This window comes from Micromys minutus (assembly GCF_963924665.1).
Source record: "Micromys minutus genome assembly, chromosome: 2".
Classification (NCBI taxonomy): Eukaryota; Metazoa; Chordata; class Mammalia; order Rodentia; family Muridae; genus Micromys; species Micromys minutus.
Window position 1 is genome coordinate 22218234 of NC_137971.1, and position 22668 is coordinate 22240901.

General features: G+C 43.3%; 1 protein-coding gene across 4 annotated transcripts in view; it reads right to left on the reverse strand.

Annotated features, from left to right (window-relative positions):
- Positions 1-22668, reverse strand: part of PLCE1 (phospholipase C epsilon 1) — a 283791-nt gene that overhangs the window by 243705 nt on the left and 17418 nt on the right. For all 4 annotated transcript variants that reach the window (XM_080913304.1, XM_080913303.1, XM_080913305.1 and 1 more), the window contains exon 2: positions 5341-6872. In XM_080913304.1, the coding sequence (XP_080769430.1) occupies positions 5341-6534 (1194 nt within the window). In that variant the 5' untranslated portion in view covers positions 6535-6872. The remainder of the gene's footprint in view (positions 1-5340; positions 6873-22668) is intronic.

Genomic DNA, 22668 nt, shown 5'->3' on the forward strand with positions numbered 1-22668 from the left:
AAGGGAAGGGATGAGAGTTCAGGCAGGGACCCAGCATAAGGGTTAGGAGTTTGCACTCTTGATCTCCTCATGTATCCAAACCACCAAAAAAAGTGTCGTGTGGGCTTCCTGAGGCCTTTGAGGGAGGAGCATGAGTCAGCGCTCTGACTCTGAGAATAGTTTTTTAGGAAGTGACGAGCCACCAATGTGTCATGGAGGGCAGAGAATAGTCACACCCAGCCCTGTGATGATACTTCAAGTCCCTGAATGTTGAATCGTTTTGGTCACCAGGATAGAAACCTCCCCACCATGCTAAGGTGTCCCTATCGTCTGCTGTCTGCATGTTCAGGAGGGAAATGTCCACTCCTCATGACTATGGCAGCCATTCCATGGTATACTGAGGTCCCAGCCTGTGAAGTGCAGAGCAAGGATGAGACCAGGCCTTCACCTGACGGCATGTCCTTTACCCACTGGCTCAGGCCATTTTCAATCCACATACAAATGGCCATTCGGAGAGATGCATCTCTGAAGTTGAGATCTCCGCTTATGTAGGACAAGTGCAGCAAATGGGGGTAAGTCCTATCCTAAGAGTAGCAGAAACACACGCATCTCAAAGCAGAGTTCAAGTGGAAGTCTTTTATTCTACCTTTTATCAGATCCTAGCCGAAGAGAGTATCCAAAGAAATGGGGAAGTAGATGCACCATTGCTGTCCCAGGTCAGCTAATGAAGGTGAGTAGTTCCATCCACCCCGGGAGACCTCGGACAGCCCATCAGTGATGTACTAGCTATAACTGCACTGTATGGAGCTAGTGAAACTGGCTCTTTCTCACACACAACAGTCAGCAGGAAAGTTTAGCTTCTTCCTAACCCCATGTCAAAATGCTATTCAAGCTTCAGTAAAGGAAGAAGCCACCAGGGAGCTCACCAGGCACTGGCTTCCAGCTTAGTCTAAGCACCCGAAGAAATCTTAATTATTTCAAGGTTCAAATTGTCACTGATCTCCAGGGCAACCAAATGCTCAAGGCAGAAAAAAAAAAGGCCTTTTTGATACTTCAAAGGCTGGACAGTTAGGGTTCAAATGATTGGGTCCTTTATAAGAGTTACATCTTTAGCTTAGGACATGGGTTTACCAGCAGTGAGTCACAAATCAGAGGCATTAGCATTTTCCTAGAGTTAGGTTTAGCTCCATTTGAAAATATCTCAGTGTAGACTGATTGTCTACACTTGACAGGAGGCCATAGGTTCAATACCCAGCATACATACACCCCCTCCCTCCCACCTTTTCTCCCTCCCTCCTTCCCTCCCTCCCTTCTTTCCTCCCTCCCTCCTTCCCTCCCTCCCTTCCTTTAACATATGTATCTCAACAAAAAGCATTACAGCTCAATTTCTCTTTGCCTCTTAAGTTTAATGTTCTGTGCTTAGCAGTAAAGAACCAGCATTTTAGGAAAAGGTGGAACAGACACAGAAAGATGGTTGTGACAACCTTTTCTGCGTACAGTTCTTCTAATCAGATGTTTAAACGTGGGTTGCTTTCCTCTGTAAAGTCTTCCTAAATTATTCCCTATCCTCTTTTAAGTTCAGTATGAATCTTCTCTGGTTTGCCACACGGGTTCATGTAGAGTGACCTGTCTTTGGATCCAAGAAGGAGAACCCTGAAGGTGGCGTCAGGAGAAGCACTGATGTTTCTGTCTTGGCTGCTCGGATCTCCTTTCACCCCTACTGAGTAGAGCTAGGGTTACACAGGCAAGTTTGTCAAGACAACACCTGGTACTTTCTGCGCTAGAACACACCTGAAGGATAAGTTGAGGCTTTAGAGCTCCACAAGATGTAGACAGGGAGAAAATTTTAAAAGCAAAACAAAAAGGGGGGGGGGCTGAAGAAATGGCTCAGAAGTTAAGAAGCACTGACTGCTCTTGCAGAGGTCGTGAGTTCGACTCCCAGCAGCCACATCATGGTTCACAACCATCTACATTGAGGTCAGATGCCCTCTTCTGGCATGCAAATATATACATGCAGATAGAACATACACACATAACAGAAATAAATCTTAAAATGCTTTTAAAAAGCAAAACAGCAAAAAAGACAACCGCCCTTAGTCAACTGTTTAACCTGCAGACTTTAGCCACTAGCCAAAGACTCTACTTTATTGAGCCAAAAGATTTAGGGCAGAGGGAGTATGTATGGGGGAGGAAGGGCTTTAATGTTTTACAAGCAAGAGGAGGCTAACAATCCAGTTAGTCAGCAAGCATGAATCCTCATTAATGTTTTCATCCAAACCCATTCTCTCCATACAGCTGTGAAAATATCAATTCACTGGACCAACACACCCAGAAACAGAAAAATGTGATGCCAAAGAACTAATTAGAGAAATGACACTTGCCAGCAATACACAGGAAGAACTGCTTGGGCGATGTGTTATAGGCTGAGGTGACACAGTTGTTCTTTGGACCCCCATGGAAACTCAAAAGTGCAGGTATTCGATCGTTTGTGTAAGACTGGTTAGTATGTGCATGCTACAGATTCACCCCTGCATATACTTTTAAGCACTTCTAGATTGCTTATAGCAACTAATATGATGTAAATGCTTTGTAAAAAGTTGCTGTGCTGTGCTTGCTGTATTGTGCTGTGTGAGGAATTATAGCCAGAAAAGCCAGCTGTATATACTTATAAGAGGTATGTGGGCTGTGTGTGTTACTTGGACCTGAACCTCTAACATGCTAGGAAAACCCCACACCCCAAAGCTATATCCTAAGGCTTTTTTGTATTTATTCTGACATGGAGTCTCACTAAGTGGCCTTGAACTTGCAATATTTCCATCTCAGGCTCCTGAGTAGTTGATGAGTAGTAGTGGCTAAATATTTGTGGGTGGGAGGGAGGCAACGGTTATTGGAATTCAAACTCTGGGCTTTGTATGTAATAAGCAAGCTTCCTATCACTACACTACAGTACTAGCAATTTTTTTTTCAAATACTTCTAATTTTTACCACATGGACTTCTGCAAAGCCTGTAGATACGGAGAGTCGTCTGAACATTAGAATTCATACTGCTGTAAATTTCCCTCAGAGCCACGGAAAAGCAGGACAAGGTGGGAATGAGTCCACCACCAAGTAAGAAACTAAAGGTCAGGAGGACAGGAGAGCTCACTGCTTTCAGCATTGTGCTAAGGATAGCATCTCACTGTAGAGTGACCTACAATAGCCCCTTTATGCCTGGTTCACTTGAAAGGTAATTAGGTCCTGTCAATCACAAGCCATAGTTTAAATGTGGGTTAACTCTAGAGTCTGTTTCAAACCATGCCATTGTCCTTGTTTTCTATTTGGAGTTACGTCTGCATTATAGAGACAAAAGAGCACAGGTCTCTTACAACCTGACTGAGCAGCCAGGCAGGATAGACACGAAACAACGGGAAAACAGAATGAGGTTGTATAGCTTGGGTACCGCTGGAATAACCTCACCTTCAGATGAAGGGCATAATTAGAAGAAAACCAAGGCAAATGAATATATTTTAGCTGGGCCAATCTTGCTAAGCATTTTCAACAGACTAAAGAAAAAAGGCAGATGTGAAGGAGAGACTATACTTTGGGTGCGTGTGGAAAGGGTCTCTCCTTTACAGAATCCTCTCTACAAAAACAGGACAAGCCAGCCCATGCCCAGCTAGACCAGAAGTGCCAATAAAAATGCTCAGAGCCTCCAGGAGGACAGTTAAAGCAAAGAGAAGAGACCTTCCTGGGCCCCACTCTAACAGAGCTGTGGCATCACTCCCAGCCTCCAGAGACAAAGCTAAGAGGAGACAGTTTGGTTTATTTCCACTGTAAAGTGACCAGTAAAAGTGTTTAGAAGCTGCTGCCCATAGCGCTGGTGGAGCCGGAAGGAAGCTTTTCTTAGCAACACAATGGGAACAATGATCACACCAACTTCACAGGCTGACATCAAGCAGATGAGGTACTTAGCCCCAGATCTGGTGTGCGTTAAATGCTTGATAAATGTCAGGCTTTTTTGATCAATTATAATAACCAAGGTAGAAGCACACCAGTAGTATTGCAATAAAAAATATTTATCTGGACTGGGTGCTTCCTTTAGATTAATAAAAGGAGTGTGGAGAACTGAAATGTGAGAGTTCTAGAAACAATTTCCCAGAATCACTGAAGGAAGCAGGAATGTTCGGCAAAGATAGAACAGGGGATGGGGTGTGGTGGTGCAATCCTGCTATCCCGGCACTTGTTAGAAACAGAATTGTGAGTTCAAGGCCAGCATTGGCTATTGAGTAAGTTCCCGACCAGCCTGGACTACATGAGATTCTATCACACAAAAGAAAAGAAGAAAAGGAAACAACGAAAGGGTGAAGTATGCAGTGAACAGTACAGACCAGTCCAGAGAAGGCTACCTGGCTGTGTATGGTTAAAGAGAGAAAACCGTGTAAAGAATTCAGAGGACCAGGAAACTTGGATAAGAAGTTTTTTAAAAGAATATTCTCATTCATCTTATGTAGAAATTTAGCATTTCTTTGATTGCTGATTTTTTAACTGATCTTGTCACCAATAAAAATAACACAGATTTTTTTTTTTACGTCATGTCAAGGTCATGGTGAATATCATACAATATTATAACTATTTAGGGTGACTAGTTGTCTCCATTGCCCTGATTAGAGGGGTTTTCTAGAACAAGAGGCTACAACATTGCCAGGTAACAATGGCCAGTGTGATAAGAAAGATACTCTTAAATTGCCATCTCACAGTTTCGATCATCTTGTGTCTCATAAATGAAAATGGGTATAGTTTTCTCCTTTGCGAATGTTTTCTGTTGCATTTGATGCATTTGAAGTGTTATTTTACATCTGTAGACTTCATTATAGAGGTAGATACACAGCACACACACACACACACACACACACACACACACACAAAGACTTGAGTATGCATCTCCAAAGCTCAGACAAAGCCATTTTTCTGCAATCAGAAAATCTCTAATTTCTCCACTCCATACATAGGCCTGTGTGTATTTTATGGCCTATGTCACTGCAGAGTCAACTCAGACTTGAGACCTATAAATTGAAATGAGTAGCTAAATCCCAATAAGTACAAATGACTCCCATAAGAGTCATATCTTGACAGATCTTGCTTTATCTTTTCCATTAATTAAAGCAATATAAATAGAGAATTTAAAAAAAATCAAGTTAATTAAAATAATGGAAACAGGTACAACTGTAATTTGAAGATTCTGGAAGATCACATGTTCAAGGACAAGCTAAGCCATGTACACAGCAAGTTCTGGGCCTATATTCAAACCACCTAAAGGACAGTGAAGGAAAGGAGAAAAGGTAAAACAAAATAAAGATGATGGAAAGAAACTCAAACTCTTACCAGACACCACTGGGCTTCAGACAGACATTGGCTCCCACTTCGTCTTATGTCCATTGTTGATGGAGGTCCCATGATACCCCCAGTAGGCCATATGAGACCAGCTTTCTTCTGATCAACGTAGTTCCAAGCAGCTGGCCCAATATGACCAGAAGGCAGGGTTCTCATGATTGCTCTTGCCCCAGTATATACAGACTTCTTGACTTCCCTGTCATTTTTACAAAACCTTCGCACTAACAAAGTGGACCTCTCCTTCTTGCTTTTAGAAAAGTCATCTCCGTCTTCACAATTATCAGAGAAATCCTCCAGAGAGTTGAGGAAAGTCTTGGCAGCAGGACCGTGAGTAAAGTCGTCCTCGCAAAAGCCACCACCTGAACAGACCACGTCGGCCTCCGGGCAGGAGCTTTCAAAGCACAGGGATTCACCGCGCAGTGAGGTACAGTGGTCACACTTCAGCTGCCCGTTCTTACTACCGCAGGTTCTTGACAATTCCACCAGCTTACAAGTATACGCCATGCAATGTCTATCTTGCGTTCCCCCAGGAAGAGTAACACAATTTGAACAGTCGTCCAAAATTAGTTTTTCTGACAGGGTATGAAAAGCATCGGACATTGTCCTGTCAGCTTCATAATGGAAATGAAATACTTCCAGGTTGCCGTCAGAGTGAGGTCCGCTGGACTCCATGATTCCAGGCTGACTTCCCAAAGGGCTCACGTCCATGGGGGAGTCCTCCGTCTCCAGTAGAGTTCCAGGAAAAGCCTTCCTTTCCAGTGGAGAAGGAATTCCAGGCTGCAAGCACAGGTCTTCTTCTGTGACAAGGTCACAGGCTTCACAGAGCCGGCTCCGCGAAAGCTCGTTCCGGTGGCTTTGCACTAAGCTGTTGCAGTTAACCGCGTGGTTTTTCACGGAGTCCGGTACATTTTCCTCCCAGCACTTTTCATTGTGATTCTCGTCGTTGACTTGTTCCCCCCTGGCTATTGAGAAGACCTTGGACAAATCCATTCTAGAAGTTTCTTCCTCAGGTTTGCTCCACTGGGAGATGGCGCGAGGGAGGGGCGCATCCTGCCTGCCAGGTACCTTAGGAATACCGGCATCTGAGACCTTTTCACTCATCGTTTCTTCCACCAACGGGGCAGAAGCCACTTTCCTTCGAGTCACGGGGATAAGGATGGAAGCGGCCATTTCTTCGGACGTCATCTTGACCAGCGTCCCTCAGTGACTCTTCTGTGCTTTCTTCCCTGGTAATCATGTGCATACAGCAGATAGTCTCGAGATAATACCAGTCCTTGTGAGAAGCTAGCTGACAGTTCCTTTCATTCAGGTATATTAAGAGTCAAACAAAACTTTCCAGTTGTAATTTCCTACAAGAACAGTTTGTTTTACACCAGTATTTCAAAACAACAGGTAGGTTTTTTTTTCTCTGTTGCCCGAAGCTAATTTTTTTTTCCAACGGATTTTGTTCAGGATCACATTCTGCGATTTGTGGTTTATTGTTAATGTGCCTTCAAAAATCCACTTTGAGTGTTTTCCGTCCCCTGTAAGAAAAGAAATAATGTCAAACATTATGGCATTAAATGGGTTTTCAGGAGCGAATTGATAATTTTAAGTGAATGAAAAATATAGGTCAATTCTGAGGGTCAAGTTCTGTAATCAAAAGTTAGTTTGAATATTTTAACCATTTATTACTTTGGCTGGACAATACAGAACTTCTGCTTCCAACAAAAACTGACTACAAAAATCAAGTTTATCCTGGTGCATTAAGTAAAGTCTAAGCAGGAAAAAAAATGATTTTCACACACTGAACAGTCAAAACAAAATGTTGATATCTGAAGTAATAATAATAATAATAATAATAATAATAATAATAATAATAATAATAATAATAAAAGCACAGTGTAAATACCTGATCTCACTGCTTAGAGAGTTTCCAGGCCCAAGTAGAACCCAATATTGTGTGTGTGTGTGCGTGTGTGCGTGCGTGCATGTGTGTAAAAGATAAAAAGCTAGAACTTCAGAAAGGCTAAAGGAGCTAGGGACATGAAACGAAGACTGCAAGGTAAGACAATATATTTCTCATCAGAAACAATGCAAGCAAAGGAAGAAAGGAAGGCAAAACCTACTAAGCAGAGTTCATAGCAAGCAAATGTCTTCAGCAAATGAAGATGAAGTAAGACCTTTTCCAGACATGCAAAACCAAACTAATTCTAGCGGGATTGAACTACAGGAAGTAATAAAGGAAGACCTTTGTGCAGAAGAAAAATCCTAGATATGTCTATATATAAAGCAACAGGAAGCCTAAAATGTACTAAATCTATGCATGTTTTTTTTTTAATTTTTAAATCACTTAGCAAGATAATCAATCATTTAAAGCAAAAATAGTGAGTGTGTATTGTGGGATTTCTAATAAACATCGAAGTGAACTGTCTGGGCATAACAGAGGTCAAGAGGAGGGACCTGAGCATTAGTTCTGCAGGATTATTTCTGCATGAATCATTATAAGTTGATTTCAAGGTAGACTAAAGGTGGACACTCTGATCACTTAGGAAAAAGCATTACAATTAAAATCATCAATAATTCAGTTAATTTTAAACATTCACAAAACCAAAGGGCAAACAACGAAGATCTGAGACAAAAGGAAGGAAGAAATTAACAGTGGAATTAAATATCCCAAAACGCATCTTTAGTAAACATTTTCATCCCTGCCCCACCTCTAACACATTAAAAAAATATATCCCTTCGGTTTCATTTGAGTAAGAAATTGTTCAGTCGGATGTAAGTAGACATAAAAGACTTTGATTTATGAAGGTGTAGCATTTTAAACGGTTTAGCTAATTTAATGGCTTAGTCCTTTTTTCTTTAACCAAACTGAACCTCTTCCTTTTGCCGCATATTGTACTGTGTGTAGACAGCCAGAACCTACATTTAACCCTAACGGAATCAAGCAAATTCCCATTTGATGTGGGAGGAACTGTGAGGAATTCTAGGAGTAGGTCATGGGGCTCTGGTTCAGCTGCTGCTGAGTCTCACCCCCTACCCCATCCCGCCCCAGCTCCCACCCCCACTAATGTTATGTGAGTGCATCATCTTGAAAGAGGTCCCTCTGGCCTCAGTCAAAAAATCCAGTGATTACAGATGCAGCCAGCACCTGCAACCTCATAAGAGACCCTCAGCCACCAGCAGTTAATCCTCCTTTAATCCCAGGAGTCAGAGACAGGCATATTTCTGTGGGTTCGGGGCTAGCCTGGTCTATACAGTGAGTTCTAGGACAGCCAGGGATATATGAGTAAACCCTATCTTGAAAAACCAAAAGGGAGAGAGAAAGAGAGGAGAAAGGGAGAAAGAGAGATAGATCCAGAATCATATCCGGTTTCTCTGAAACTCCTAACCAGAGATATATGGAATAATATGTTTATTGTTTTTCATCATAAATTTTGTCATATATTGCTGTATAGCAATCAATAATACAAGTAAGTTCTGCTCTCTATACTTGGGAAACTGGATATCAAGGTTTAGAGAAGCTAAGTCAAGGAATGGTGGAGGATTAAAATCTAAGAAGCCTGAGTCCAGAAGTGTTTCCTAGCCCTGAACTGTGCTGTTTTTTCTCCATCCAGTCTGAGACCTCCTGGTTTTGGGTTCTGCTGTTTACAGACACAGGGCTGCTGGGAGTAGCCTATCTTTTATTTGCGTTTGTTTCAGAAGGCTGGAAATTGTAGACAGTCCACTGAAGCAATGATTTTTGTTTTACTTCCAGCTGTAGTCAGGAATGGGAAACATCATGGGGCACTGACTCCCTAGGCTTGGCTCCATTTCAGGGTTTTCCTTTTTTCAACAAATGTTTACTGGGTGCCAAACTAAATGAGGCAACAAGCATCTGCCTTTGCTTTCTTTATGAGCTAATAAATGACCTACCGAGGTATATTACAAACAGGGCTGCACCAGCAGTGAGTAAGAGCACCCAAGACAGACGGTGGGCATGAGGTAAGATTAGTTTTCACAGAGAGCCTGGATATGATAGCTGAGCTGCATTATTAAAGACAAGCAGGAGTCAGCAAAATAAAGAGGTGGAGTGCACCTTAAAAGAACAACACGAAGGGAAACGCACAAAAGCAGCCCAACACAGAGTCTGGACAACACCATACAGTCAGGACTTGAGTTTCCCTCCTGCAGAATAGAAATACAATTACCTTCCAGAATAAGGCTGTGAATGAAATGCTTTGAAAGATACCAAGTCAGGAAGTATGTCTGTTATTCTAAACTATTCACAAGAAAAGACAACCAAAGATCAGTGGTTCTGCTGGGATGGTGACATAATGTTGAATTTACTCTCGACAGACAACTCACCAGGTCTGCTTGGGTTTTGTTTCTGTTTTGTAACTGGAATCGGCTCCTTGAAATGTCAGTTTTTATGACCATCAATGAGTTCTCATGCTTAAACTATCCTCTCCACATGTATAATATTAGGAAAGAACATATATGTTACATATGTCAAAAGTGAATAGCCAACCAACAACTATTGATTTCTATCTAGACCCTCTTGGACAATCCTGGATGGACTTTTAAGAAGTGATTGAATAGCATTCAGATTTAGCTACAGTGAACATTACGATGTCATCTAAATGAAATTAGAAGCACCAAAATGTGGGCCATATGCTAACAGCTTTGAAAAGCAAAAGGATGTAAACTGAGATTGATTGCTTCTCTTACATGGACATGCTTATGAGGCAGACTAGAAAGGGACCACCCCATGAGAGTTCAAAAACTCTATATAATATTGAGAGAGCATGTCAAGGTAGTATGTCTAAGCTGGAGAATTATTGGGGGTAGATAGTATGATTAGGAGAATGAAAAACCAAAAGGCAGAGCTATGGAGATACAAGCTGTGTTGGGAATCATAGAAAAAGCAGTAAGATAAGAAAAACAGATAAAAGGCATAAGTAATTGGGGAGTAGTGTAGAGAAAGTTTTAGCATCAGAATAGGGCACATCTGCCAAGAATAATGGTGTTAATGGTTTTTTTCAGGGGCAAAAAGAGGGGGTTGAAAATTTACAGCCTGAGGACCAAAGCTGGCCTGCCACCAGACATTATAAATAAAGTTTTATTGCCGCAATGCAGTTACATCTGCTCATTTATGTCATATCTCTGTCTGGTTTTACGTTATAACTGCAGGGTTGGGAAGTTGTAACGCAGACCACGTGTTACACAAAGTCAAAAAAATATTTACAATCTGGCCCTTTATGAAAGAGGTTCACCCACCCTCTGCCAGATAAGTAATAAGATGATGAGATGCATGTTTAGAGCCAGAAAATGAAGTGGGAGTCCTGATTGCTGTCATTGCCTATCTGAAGTCTCAGGATGAATACAGGCTCGTTTCATATTGTCTCGAGAGGCAGGATAAGGGCCAAAGCATATGAATTATGAAAGAAGTCTTCAGTCAACCTAGTAAAGATTTCCCTGTTTTGCAGAGCTGTTTAACAAAGCCATCTTGAGTAATGGTCTTCTTTAGATGTAACAGAGGGGTTTCAATAGAGCAGCAACAGTCAGCATTGAGGGAGCCCAAAATATGCTGAGAAATTGAGTAAATGGATGGCTGTCTATCTAATTTGATTTTAAAAACAATGGCTAATACTTAACAGAACATGAACTGTGTGTAAAATATGTTCAAACTGTAGTGTGTATTATCTCACTTAATAGTTACAACAATACAATATCACTTGGGTGCCAGAGACTCCTACTTATGTCCTCTCCCACTCTGGAAACCTGTGTTCATGATTATCCTCAATAACATAGTCTCTGATTTTCAGGGCAGCCCATGGCTACTACCCCTTATATCTAAATGTGGCCATGTGACTATGTTACCATTAATGGGATATAAGCAAAAGTGGTTTGCAACTTCTGATAATGTCCTGGAAGGTGCATTATTCTTACTCTGCTCCTCTGAAGGAAGACACAACGGCTGGATCTGAGACATCAATCTTAGCTGATGAGAGGAAAATGAGAATTTAATGAAGTGTGCTACAGACTTGTATGAAAACGGTGTTACGGGTGCTAGCACCATGTAGAACGAATATATAATAAATAAGCCTTAGTTAGCAGAAAACAGCTTTTGCACCTGTTACAGCGTGCATAGTTCAGATGGTTCTTGACTAGAAGACAGCAACGATCTGACAGATGGAGGATCTGAGCTGAGCTTTACAGAAAGATAGCAATTATTTATAGCCAAGGAGACTTTGAATAGAGTGGACCACATACTTAACAACAGATAAGGGAGGAGGATAGTCGGGGCAGAGCTGAGAGCTCGTCTGAAGTTCTCGGAGAACATTTTATCCTGCCAATCAGAGTGAATGCTGCTCGTGGGTTTCACCATCATGAGAAAGAAGCGCTAAGATAAATGTGAATGCTGGATGCGGAATCAACAGTCTCGCATCTTTAAACCTAAAGGGTTTTACTGAGTTGCTGGCAGACAGCCAGCCAACCAGGGGATGGTTGTTTACTTATACATTCTCTTCCCCAAGACCCACTATGCAGAGATTAGAGGAGGAATTTGTACACTCACAAGTCTGTCCTCCCTGTCATTGGGCACGGGGCACGTGGGTACAATGTGCACATGCCCACACACAAACGCAGCGTGGTGCAAGTCAGTCCCCTCTGCTGCTTCTTCTAAGTGTCTGCAGCTCCACTCCCCCCTGGCCTCCTTTCTCCGAAGTATTATGATGGAAATTCCATAACTCACAGGAAACAAAGCTTTGAAATGTTCCCTCAAGGCTCTGGTGCACTCATTTGGGTCTTTTGTCTAAGACCACAAAGGTTTAACCCCTCATAGCTTTAGCTATCTTGATTAGAAATCTTTTAAGAGTCTGAAATGTCAGGCTAAAAACTCCAAAGACCCCAGACGCCTCGATTCTATATTCTGTGTGTGTTTGGGATGGGAGTTGGCTGACGTTTGGGATGGGAGTTGGTTGACATTAGATGAGAATGCTACAAAAGCGGTTTTTAATTTATACTTTCTTAAAATTGGCACACACAAAAAAAGGAAGTTCACAAAAACATTGCCCATATCAGATTAAGTCTCAGTTGTAAGAGTCATAAGGACAGGAAGCCATTCTGGAAAACACAGCAATACAGTCCTCTCCCCAGAAATAATAAAAACTGTAAGTCTCCAGACTGAAGTCAAAAGAAGAGGGACAGGATTTTGATGCTACATTGCTTATGAGACTCGTCTCTGTCCATCAGAATATGGTCCATTATACTCCAACATACACAAGGTTAACTCACAACAGATTATGGACCCAAGCAGAAAGCCCACAAGGTAAAACTTCTAGAAGAAAGTTAAAGATAAAATGTCTTCATGACATTAAGGCACAGACCATTTTCTTAAGACAGAAAAGGCACTAACCATAAAGAAGAGGGAAGGATGAAATGGCCTTAGTCAGAACTCAAAACTCCTACCTTTCAAGGGAGAGAGTTTGCAAAATATATTTACCTGGAAGAGACCTTGTAGTCCTAATGCTTTTAGCATTGTTTATTTATACTTTATTTATATATTCACAATGTGTTCTGATAGAAATCATTGCCCACTTCCTCCCCCCAAGTCCTCTGAGAACCAACCCCAACATTTCCAACTTCATGTACTTTTGATTTTTAAGTCCACAGAGTCCAGTTAGTGATGCTGGTGTGTGCATGTATAGTAGAGCATGAGCAACTCTCTAAGGGCCACATCCAAAAAGAAAACTCTCTCCTGTGGTACCCCAAAAGCCACAAACTGCTACATAAATAACTTTTTAAGAACTACTATAACTTGGGGCTGAAGAGATGTCTCGGTGGTTGAGGACGCTTGGTGAACTTCCAGAGGACCTGGGTTCTCAGGATCCATACCCGGCAGCTCACAACTGCCTGTGACTCCAGCGTGCAGAAGTCAGGACCTTCTCTGGCCTTCTTGGTTGCGGTTATCGCCTTTCAGATAGTCAAGAGTCATGTTACTTAGTGACCGCTGAATGAGACATCTTGGGTACACAGAACATTTTCAAAATGGTATCAAGTTCTGTAGACCAATGCTGTTGCAAACATGCAGAGTTGAGCTGTGGAGACAGAATCTACCTGAGGGTGTGAGGGAGTGGAAGCATAGAGTAAAAGGATTCCAAGTGGCATCCTCTGAGAAGTACTGCAAACACTTTAACTGTTTTGTGTTTTGTTTGAGATATGGTCTCACTATGGACATCAGGCAGTCCTCCAACTCCAGCGGTCCTCCATCTGCAGTGGTCCTCCATCTGCAGTGGTCCTCCATCTGCAGCAGTCCTCCATCTGCAGTGGTCCTCCATCTGCAACAGTCCTCCAACTCCAGCAGTCCTCCATATGAAGTGGTCCTCTAACTGCAACGGTCTTCCAACTACAACAGTCCTCTATCTGCAACAGGCCTCTTGCCTCAAGGCTCCCAAGATTCTTAGAATGCAGTTATGAGTCACTACCCTCAGCTTAAAACTTTCTACATTCGGATTAATGTGGAAGTTGCACAGGCACACAATTCCCAATAGTCTGCAGTTTCTAGTGTCTGAAACTGCATTTCCATTCTACTTGCTCCCTCAGCTATAGGACTTTGAATGGTGTCTCAGTATTGTGCTGTTGTGCATAAACACCATGAACTATACAATCTATAGAAGAAATCATTTTAGTTAGGGCTGGCTTACAGTTGCAGAGGGTGATCATCATGGCAGGCAGCATCGCAGCAAGCAAGCAGACATGGTGCTGAAGCAGTAACTAGGAACTTACATCCTGATCCACAAGTCGGAGGCATAAAGAGAGAAAGACTGGGCTTAGCCTGGGCTTTTGAAACCTCAAAGCCCACTTCCAGTGACATGCCTTCTCTAACTAGGCCACACCTCCTAGTCCTTCCCAAAACAGTTTCATCAACTAGGAATCAAGCATTCAAATCTATGAGCCTATGGGGGCCATTCTGATTCAAACCACCAGAAACAGCAAGCAACCTGTTCAACTATATGATATACTGATGAAATTTTTAAAGGCTCACACAACAGGCTTCAGAGCCTGCCTCTACCACTTGTTTAGTAGACCAAGCTCAGACAGCTCAGGCTTACTAAGCCTTGGTACATTCATCTGTAAAATGGGGGAAAATTGCTTTTTTATGTAATGCTCAAAAAATTTTAGTATCCTTCCCATCACGATGACCACTTGTGACCATTTGTGTGTATAGCTTGATCTTTAAAAAGACACACAGCTGGACTGGTAGAAATCAGCATGGACAGAAGAGGACCTCTCTGAGAGTTCTGCATATTTAGACAAGGGCTCCCCTAGTGAGGAAGGCTGGTGCAAAAATAGTTGAGTAGAGTGGAGTGCCAGTCGTTTCTTACAGATGAGATAGAAGGTTCTGGGCTGACTTTGGCCTGTGTTTATCACAATGCCCTTTTAGAGCATGATCTCAGAAGGGTCAGTAGAACTCCTCAGGCCCTGGACAGTTGTTCTTATTCCTGGGTAAGACAGCACACTTTGGAAACCTAGGCATGAAGGGGCATAAAAAGCAGAAAGGACCAGAAACCGCTGCCTTAAAGGTATGGCATTATATGACCTGTGCATCTAAATCATGAGTTTCCTCAGCAGCCAACTGCCACCACTTCCCTGGCCTAACTACAGGCTCCTATTGTGAGCAGCTATTAATTCATTGACAGGTAGCATCAGCACACCCATTTGCTGAATGTTTCCTCAAGCCAGCCTTCCTATGAATCATTCTTCAATTACTCTGAGTGTCTTCCAAAGAATTAAAAATACATGCGATTAAAATGCAGCCTGAGGAGATAAACTCAACAGAACTGCCCTTCTCTAGCACATTCTCATGTTACGGCGTCTCAGTGAGGGGATCCCCATTTCATCAAAAGAAGGTGTGAACTGGCTTCTGCAAACGTTTCTTCATGGTTGTGCCTACAGCACCTTCTCCTGTGGGTCCCCCATGGGTAATGCCCAGGCTATACTTCATCATCATCATCACACTAAACAAGATATTTTCCAGATTAAATAACTCCAGTTTCGTGGGAGTTCTTCTACAAAGAATGTGAGGCATTCTAACCCACATATGCCGTGTATTACATGGTCAGTTCTAGCCATGTTCTTCTTCAAACCCATAGTCTACTTAACACCAGCACCAGTAAAAGCATTGGCGGGGGGGAGTATCCTGTAGTCAACAAGCTAAAAAAAATTGCCCCTGCAGCTCACAGATGCCACTGATGACCTCAAATGCTGGGTGGATGCCCAGGCCAACAGCTGACTCAAACAGTTGATGTCATTCACATGGCTTGTTTTGAGTGGAGTTAAAAATGCAAATAGAACACCTCATTAAAACTCAAAGTTCATTTTAGCTGTGCCTCATAGGTGAGAGACAACACTATTCAGACTCGTTACCTGATGGGGGAAAAAAAGAGCAGGCAATGACATTTTATCATTTTGCTTGGGGTTCCTTGTTTGTTCATCTTCTGCCTAATACTTTGGCGCTTCTGCTATTTTTCAAGATGGTGTAATCCCAAGGGAAATATACAGAGAGCTGTTGGTAGAGTCCACAGTCTGAAGGCAGCTAGCTTCTTCAGCCTGTGCCACCAGCTCTCAGGTCCCTCCCAAGGCCCATCAGTAGTGGGGACAGGGGAAGCTATGTCTCTCCACCAAATCATAGTGCTTGGGTATGTTGGCTCCTCACCAAGTTACCTGTGTTGTGACTGGGAAGACTGGGCTCCTGGTAAGGAAGTATGTATGGGGAATGTGGTTCGCTTTCAGTACCACTGTGCTATTGCTTTTTTTTAAAGGCAAGCTCTTAAAAAAAAGAGCTATTATAACACATTTCACTTTACTTCTTAATCAAAAAGAAACTTACATAAATTATAAACATAGTACATATTTACTGCAGAAATTTAAAAAAAAAACAATCGAACAAAACCTGTGATAGGTGAAAGAGAAGATGCCGGCATTGGTCCTAATTATGTTAGAGCTCCCTTCTAATCTCTCCCCAGAAACAGAAACATTCTATTCGCAGGTACAGCAGTAAAGTACGCCATTCCAACTCCATGTAAGATAGCTAAGACTTAAGTTGTATCCAGCTACGTGACTAACAAGTAAGTTTTAAATAATATGTGTCAGATTATACAATAGGAAATAAGTACAAATGTTCCATTAAAATGCTCTAATGGGGCCGGGAAGTATGGCTCAGTTGGCAAAGTACTTTCCTGAGGGCAAGAGTTGAATCCCCAGTACTCATGCAAAAACCTGGGTGTAGTAGCATGTACTTTTAATCCAGTTCTGAGGAGGCAGAGATAAGCAGGTTGCTGGAATTCACTGGTCAGCAGGCCTAGGCTAATTGGTAAGATCAGGTTCCCAGTTATAGACCCAGTCTTTAAAAAAAAAAAAATAGGAGTTGGTCAGTGGCTGTGAATGACATTTGAGGTAGATCTCTGGCTTCCATATTCACATGCATGCACCCACATGCAAATGTACACACACATCTACACTCATTCATAAGTACTCTAATGGTTTAGGTGGTCTCTATCAACGGCATATTTGTTAGGTTTAGATGTCATTTCATATTAAATTAGGGATGCGAAGCCACATTTGAAGCTGACCTGATCAAGATCAGCCTGTCCACTCAACCAATACACACCCACTTCACTCAGAGTGGTCCAGCCCCCAGTCCCTTAAGCCTGGCCTCATGACTTCTTCTGTGCCCTGTACATCACTCTGAAGCCCCTCCATTTTACTTCCTGCCAAGTTACATTCTACCAAGGTTTCTGGCCAGAGTCTATATAAGTATCATTCTGAAACTATTTCAGGATCCAAGCATCTAGAACATTCTCAGACAATCCGGAAAGCCCTTCTTCCCCCAGTAAAAGCTTAGTAAGTGCGCAGGACAGAGCCAGCACCCCATTTAGCTTCCCGTAGCTAGGCAACACAAGCACCACCACTACTCACTCTGTTCTTCCTCTCAGAAACCCCCACCTGAACCCACCTCTAGACAAACATTACGAAAAGCACTCTGGGAGAAGGGGAAGCAGTTGTCTTCCAGGGCGTGGTGCATGGTAGGTTGACCATGTTCCAGTGGATTGCCACACACCTATGAGTATAAGGTGAACTCAACTGTGAAGGAAAAACAAAATAAACGAACAAAAAACAAACAGGACGTGAAGTTGGGAGGAGTTAGAGGATGGATTTGGGAGGAGTTGAGGGTTGAATACAATAAAAATACATCATATGCATGTATGAATTTCTCAAAGAATAAAAATGTATCCTTCAAAACAGACAGCACTCTGTCCCCTGAACTGTAAGCATATCATGTTTTTGTTTTTGTTTTTCTACAGTGATGAATGATCTCATGCTGTCCTGTTGGAGCAAGAAAATGAATGGAGCCAGAGAGCTTTGTGGTAACCAAAATAAAACAGATTCTGGGACCGGGCAGTGGTGGTACACACCTTTAATCCCAGCACCCAGGAGGTAGAAGCAGGTGGATCGCTATGAGTTTGAAGCCAGTCTACAGAAAGAGTTTCATGACAGCCGAGGTAACACAGAGAAACCCTGTCTCAAAAACAAAGAAATAAACAGATTCGTTGCTGTAGTTTGGATGTGAAGTGCCCTCTGTCTGCTGGCATGGCTGAATGCTTGGTTCCCTGATGGTAGCACTATTTGGGAAGGTTGAAGAACCTTTAGGAGGTAGAACCTCACTATAGAAAATGGTTGCTGAAGTGAGACTTAATATACAGCCCAACCCCATTTCCTGTTAAATCCCTGCTTCTGAGTGTGGATACACTGTGTGTTTCTCTTGCACTTTCTGAGCCTAGGTTAAACAGCAATGCTGTGGCCTCTATCCCTTGTCCTCAGCAGCAACAGGAAGATGACAGTATCATTGTGCCACCACTTGGTCAGGAAGCAGGGGCCTGTGTCCAAATACAGAAGAGTGGGGTTCAAAAGCACAAGGGAAGACAAGGAGAGTGAAGACTAAGAGAAGGTTATAGGTAGTCTTGGACTCCCCCAGAATGGAATCACCGCCCCCCACCCACACACACATACTTATTTTCTTGCCTCTGTGATCTTCTTTCTCATTCTTCGTACCAACAGGACAAGCCCATTCCTCCCCACCCTTAGACAACTGGGGTCACAGACCCTGTGCAGCCATATAGAGGCTGTTCCACCCCATCTTTTGCTCTCAGTTCCACAGACATATAGTGGATGTCACTGCTCCAGAGCAAGAGCCTTGAGCGTCCCACATGGAAATAACTAACACCCCATACACTGCAAAACCTAGGAACTTCGCCCCTGCTAAGGACACTAAAGGACTAGCAAGGCTGAGGCCTAAGGAACCCACAGGCTGGAAAGTCAATGGGTAGAGAAAGGGAAGGATAACGAACCCTGTAGAAGGAAACTATGGTCAACGCCTTGGCCCTGCAGCTGGCCTATGAAGGGTAGCCTCCTATTCCCACCATGTCTTCCTTGTCATGATGGAATGGTCCCCTCAGACTGAAAACAGAAGGATTCTTTCCTCTTTAAACTGTTTTGTGCCTGGTATTTGATCCCAGCAATGAGAAAAGTGACTAGAACATCCAGAAAGGTGACAAAATGTCATGCTTCCTCTCATATGCAGACTCTAGATTTGTATGTGAGAGCATTTGTGTACATGTTCATGTATGTGCGTGCGAGTGTACACACAGGTATGCTGTGTGATGAGTGCATGTGTGGGCATGTGTGGGCATGCGTGTGTATCTTCATGCCTGTGTGTTGTGTGCGTGTGCATGAATGCAGCCTGACAGTAGAGAGAGGATTATAAAAGAAAAGAAGTCGAAGGGAATGGGGAGAAGGGACCAGGAAAGGGTAAAGGAACATATACACCATGAAAGCAGAAGGGTGCTGTGCTTACAGAAAAGAAAGGGATCAACAAAAGTGGGTAAGGAGACAGATGAGGACAAAGGGAACATACACAAAACGAACAAAGTGTAACACTGAGATGTGTGAAAAGGTTATAAAGAACCCTGCTCCCTAGCTAATAAATTAACAGAATGAAAAACAATAATATTTTTTAAAGAGATTTCACTCCCATGAAGCATCATGAGAAGCACCTCGGCTGTTTAATCTTATTCATCCCTCATGGGCAGCGTGTCAATATTCAAATTTCCAACTGGAGAGAAGCCTGAAGAGCAGGGCGATGGAGCACACGGACACACCCTTCAGAGGCTAACGTGGAAAATCAAACCCATGCAGCTGCCTCCCCAGAGCAGCCTGTTCTGAGTTACCACCTCCGGACGGGATGAATCATCTTCACCACTGCTCTTTCCCTGAGGCTGAGACCAGTGACCCTCACATTCACATCAGACGCAGGTTATGGGGAGTTTGTTTGGCTGGAACCCAAGACACTCTGATTGAGGCAGAGGAAGAGAGTTGAGCGCCTGTAGCAGGCTCCCATCCCTCACCATCACTCCCAGGTGATCCTCCAGTGTTCCTCAGGCCACACCGCAAGTCGATGCACTGGGCACTAGGAGGCACTGCTATCAGAACGAGGCTTCATAGGTGACATGTTTCCTCATTGTCCGTGACTCATGTGGGCTTTAAAACATGGCAGGAAGCTGTTGTTTAAGGGGTAGAGAGCTTCAGTTCAGATGATGAAAAAAGAAGAGTGTTACAGTTGATGGCTCATGCCTATAACACCCGTACTGAGGAAGCTGAGGAAGGAGGATTGCTGTGATGCTCTGAGTTTAAATCTAGCTTGGGCTACATAGATAGTTGCAGGCCAGCCTGGGCTACATTGAAGGATGAAAAGTTAAGAGTGACGGAGAAAGGGAAGGTGGGGCTGGTAAGTGGGTGAGGAAGGTATTAGCTGTACAATAACATGACTATGTCACCAAACTGTATATTTCAACATGGCTAAAAGATGAAATTTTATTTACTTGATCACAGAAAACATGGCGGGATGTTATTAGCTACACTGGGAAAGGTGCCTCTGACTTGTCTCTAATGACCTGGAAAAGGAAAATTTAACCTCAAGGAGTCACTAGGGGTAAGCCCTATGTAAGACAAGGAAAGTCTCCCTGGCCCCAGGGGCTAGGTCTCTAGGCAGGACACGCTCACATTCAGAGTTTGGGGTTGATAAATGCTTCCAAGGCCCTGCCTACCTTAGATAAATCCAAGTCTTGTCTTTGACACAACTCACAGGTGAGTATGCTGAAGAGAAAAGAGCAGTAAGATATTCAGGGACAGAGCTCTCTTCAGGACTCTAGATGCAGCTTGCATCCTGGGACCTCAGCAAGCTCCTGGGGTGTCAGCTGGTCACTCCATCTCACCCTATGACCTCTGCCTGACTGTCACTCAGAAGCACTTCGCTTCCTTAGCAGCCCCTCCCTCCAAGCCCTGAGTTTCCACAGCATCATTCTGCACCCCCTGTTTTCCTAGCTCTCGCCACCACTGGAAATTATTTATTTACCCACTTGTTACTTCCTGGATTCCCTTGACTAGAACCAGAACTTTCTTCAAAATACTCAATGACTGCTTAGAGGATAAACCAATCAATCGTCCTCATTTTATGCAATGAGAGTTTTTTCCTGCACAAAGTGATTCATAAGAAATGTTGGATGAGATGGAGGTCCCTGAAGAAAGGGGAAAAGCCACACAGTAGTAGGACCATTGTGCTTCATGGAAAAAAAGGGCCATTTTCAAACCCCAGGTTGGAGGGGGCTCTTTCTGTGACTTTGCCCTGGATATGTCTCCTCATTTTGCTACTTTTTTAAAACAGAGAACACTATTTACCTGCAGACCATCCAAGCAGAATGAAACTGATACAGAACAAAGGACGGGAGCCTTCTCCGTGAGGGCCTCAAATGATCAAGCTGTGCTTTTGAAGTCAGGGGTTCGCCAGGAGGGCAAACCTAGAGGAACGAAGCTCACTGTGGTGGGTCAGTGGTAGTCAGTATGTATGAACGGAGGCTCCAGTCTATACTGTGTTCTGGGCTCAGCTCCAAAAAGAGAAGTGGCAACACACAATGGGGAGACAGACCTGAAACAGAAAACTCTGATTCAACACAGGGACTCTGACCCAGGGTAGGCACAGGAGGTTTTCCAGAATGGTCCATGTCTAAACTGGGTTTACAGAGCAGAGAAAAGTGGGATGCAGAGCAATGAGCAACCTACTGTAAGGAGAAGATGACCAAACACCAAAAGCAGTGGGCATTTGTTGCCAGAGTATTCAGCCTGCTGCGCGAAGGAGAAGCAGTAGGCAGACCAAGGGACTGGAATAGGCAGCTGGAGAAATAGCAAGATACTCTCTCCCAGATTGTGGCCAACACACACACACACACACACACACACACACACATACACACACACACACACACATGCACCAGTGCAGACAAAGGGCCCATTCATCAGTCTAGTAGCCCAGAGGGTGAGTGGAGTTTGGCTACGGTAGAAGTAAAAGAAGCTAAGGCAAACCAGAGTTCACTAGACAGCTAGAAGAGAGGACTTGGGCTGGGACTGGTCAGGCTCCGGGCACTAGACAGAGAGAAATTCCAGCTAGGTTTTATCCACAAGGAATATGCTGACAATTCCGAATCACCCAGGAGACTATTTACCAAGCTGCTTCTCTAGCCTGGGAGAGCAGGGAACCAGGAGAAAGAAGAAACCAGCTGGAGTCCCTGCAGATTAGCACCTAGTGACATCTCCAGATCCCAGGAGATGGCATCAGAAAAGAAGGGAGGAAATGAGGCCTTGGTAGTTTGCATTCAGGCACCCATTTGCTCAAGATGTGCTACGATTCATAAGGCTGAACAAGCAGAAAGAGTCGGAAACAGAGACAGCCAGACTACATCATCAAACTGAGACAAAGCCAGTGCAGGGCCTTCGTCTCCTTTCTCAGTCTTTGCTGGAGCTGCCTCAGTCTCCGGCACTCCAGAAAAATGGAACTAACAGTATATTTGTAGACAGAGAAGTATCTCTGCTCCTGTAGGGTTTGCTCAGTCTGCTTTCTTTATAGAGCCCAGGACCCCCAGCCCAGGGATGGCACGACCCACAAGGGCTAGGTCCTCCCCATCAATCACTAATCAAGAAAACGCCTTACAGCCAGATTGTATTGAGGAATTTTCAGATGATTCTAGCCAGTGTCAATTAGACAAAAGGCTAGCTAGCGTATAAGGCAAGCATTATTCCAGCTCCCTGAGCTACATCTCAGGACATATTGTCACACTCTAAAATATAAATAAACTGAAGAGAAAAATGTACCATAAGCTCAGTAATAGGAAAAAACAAGTTTATGAAAGCCAAAAGTATATTTTTATGTGTGTGTGTATGTATGCAAACAAACCCATATAAATA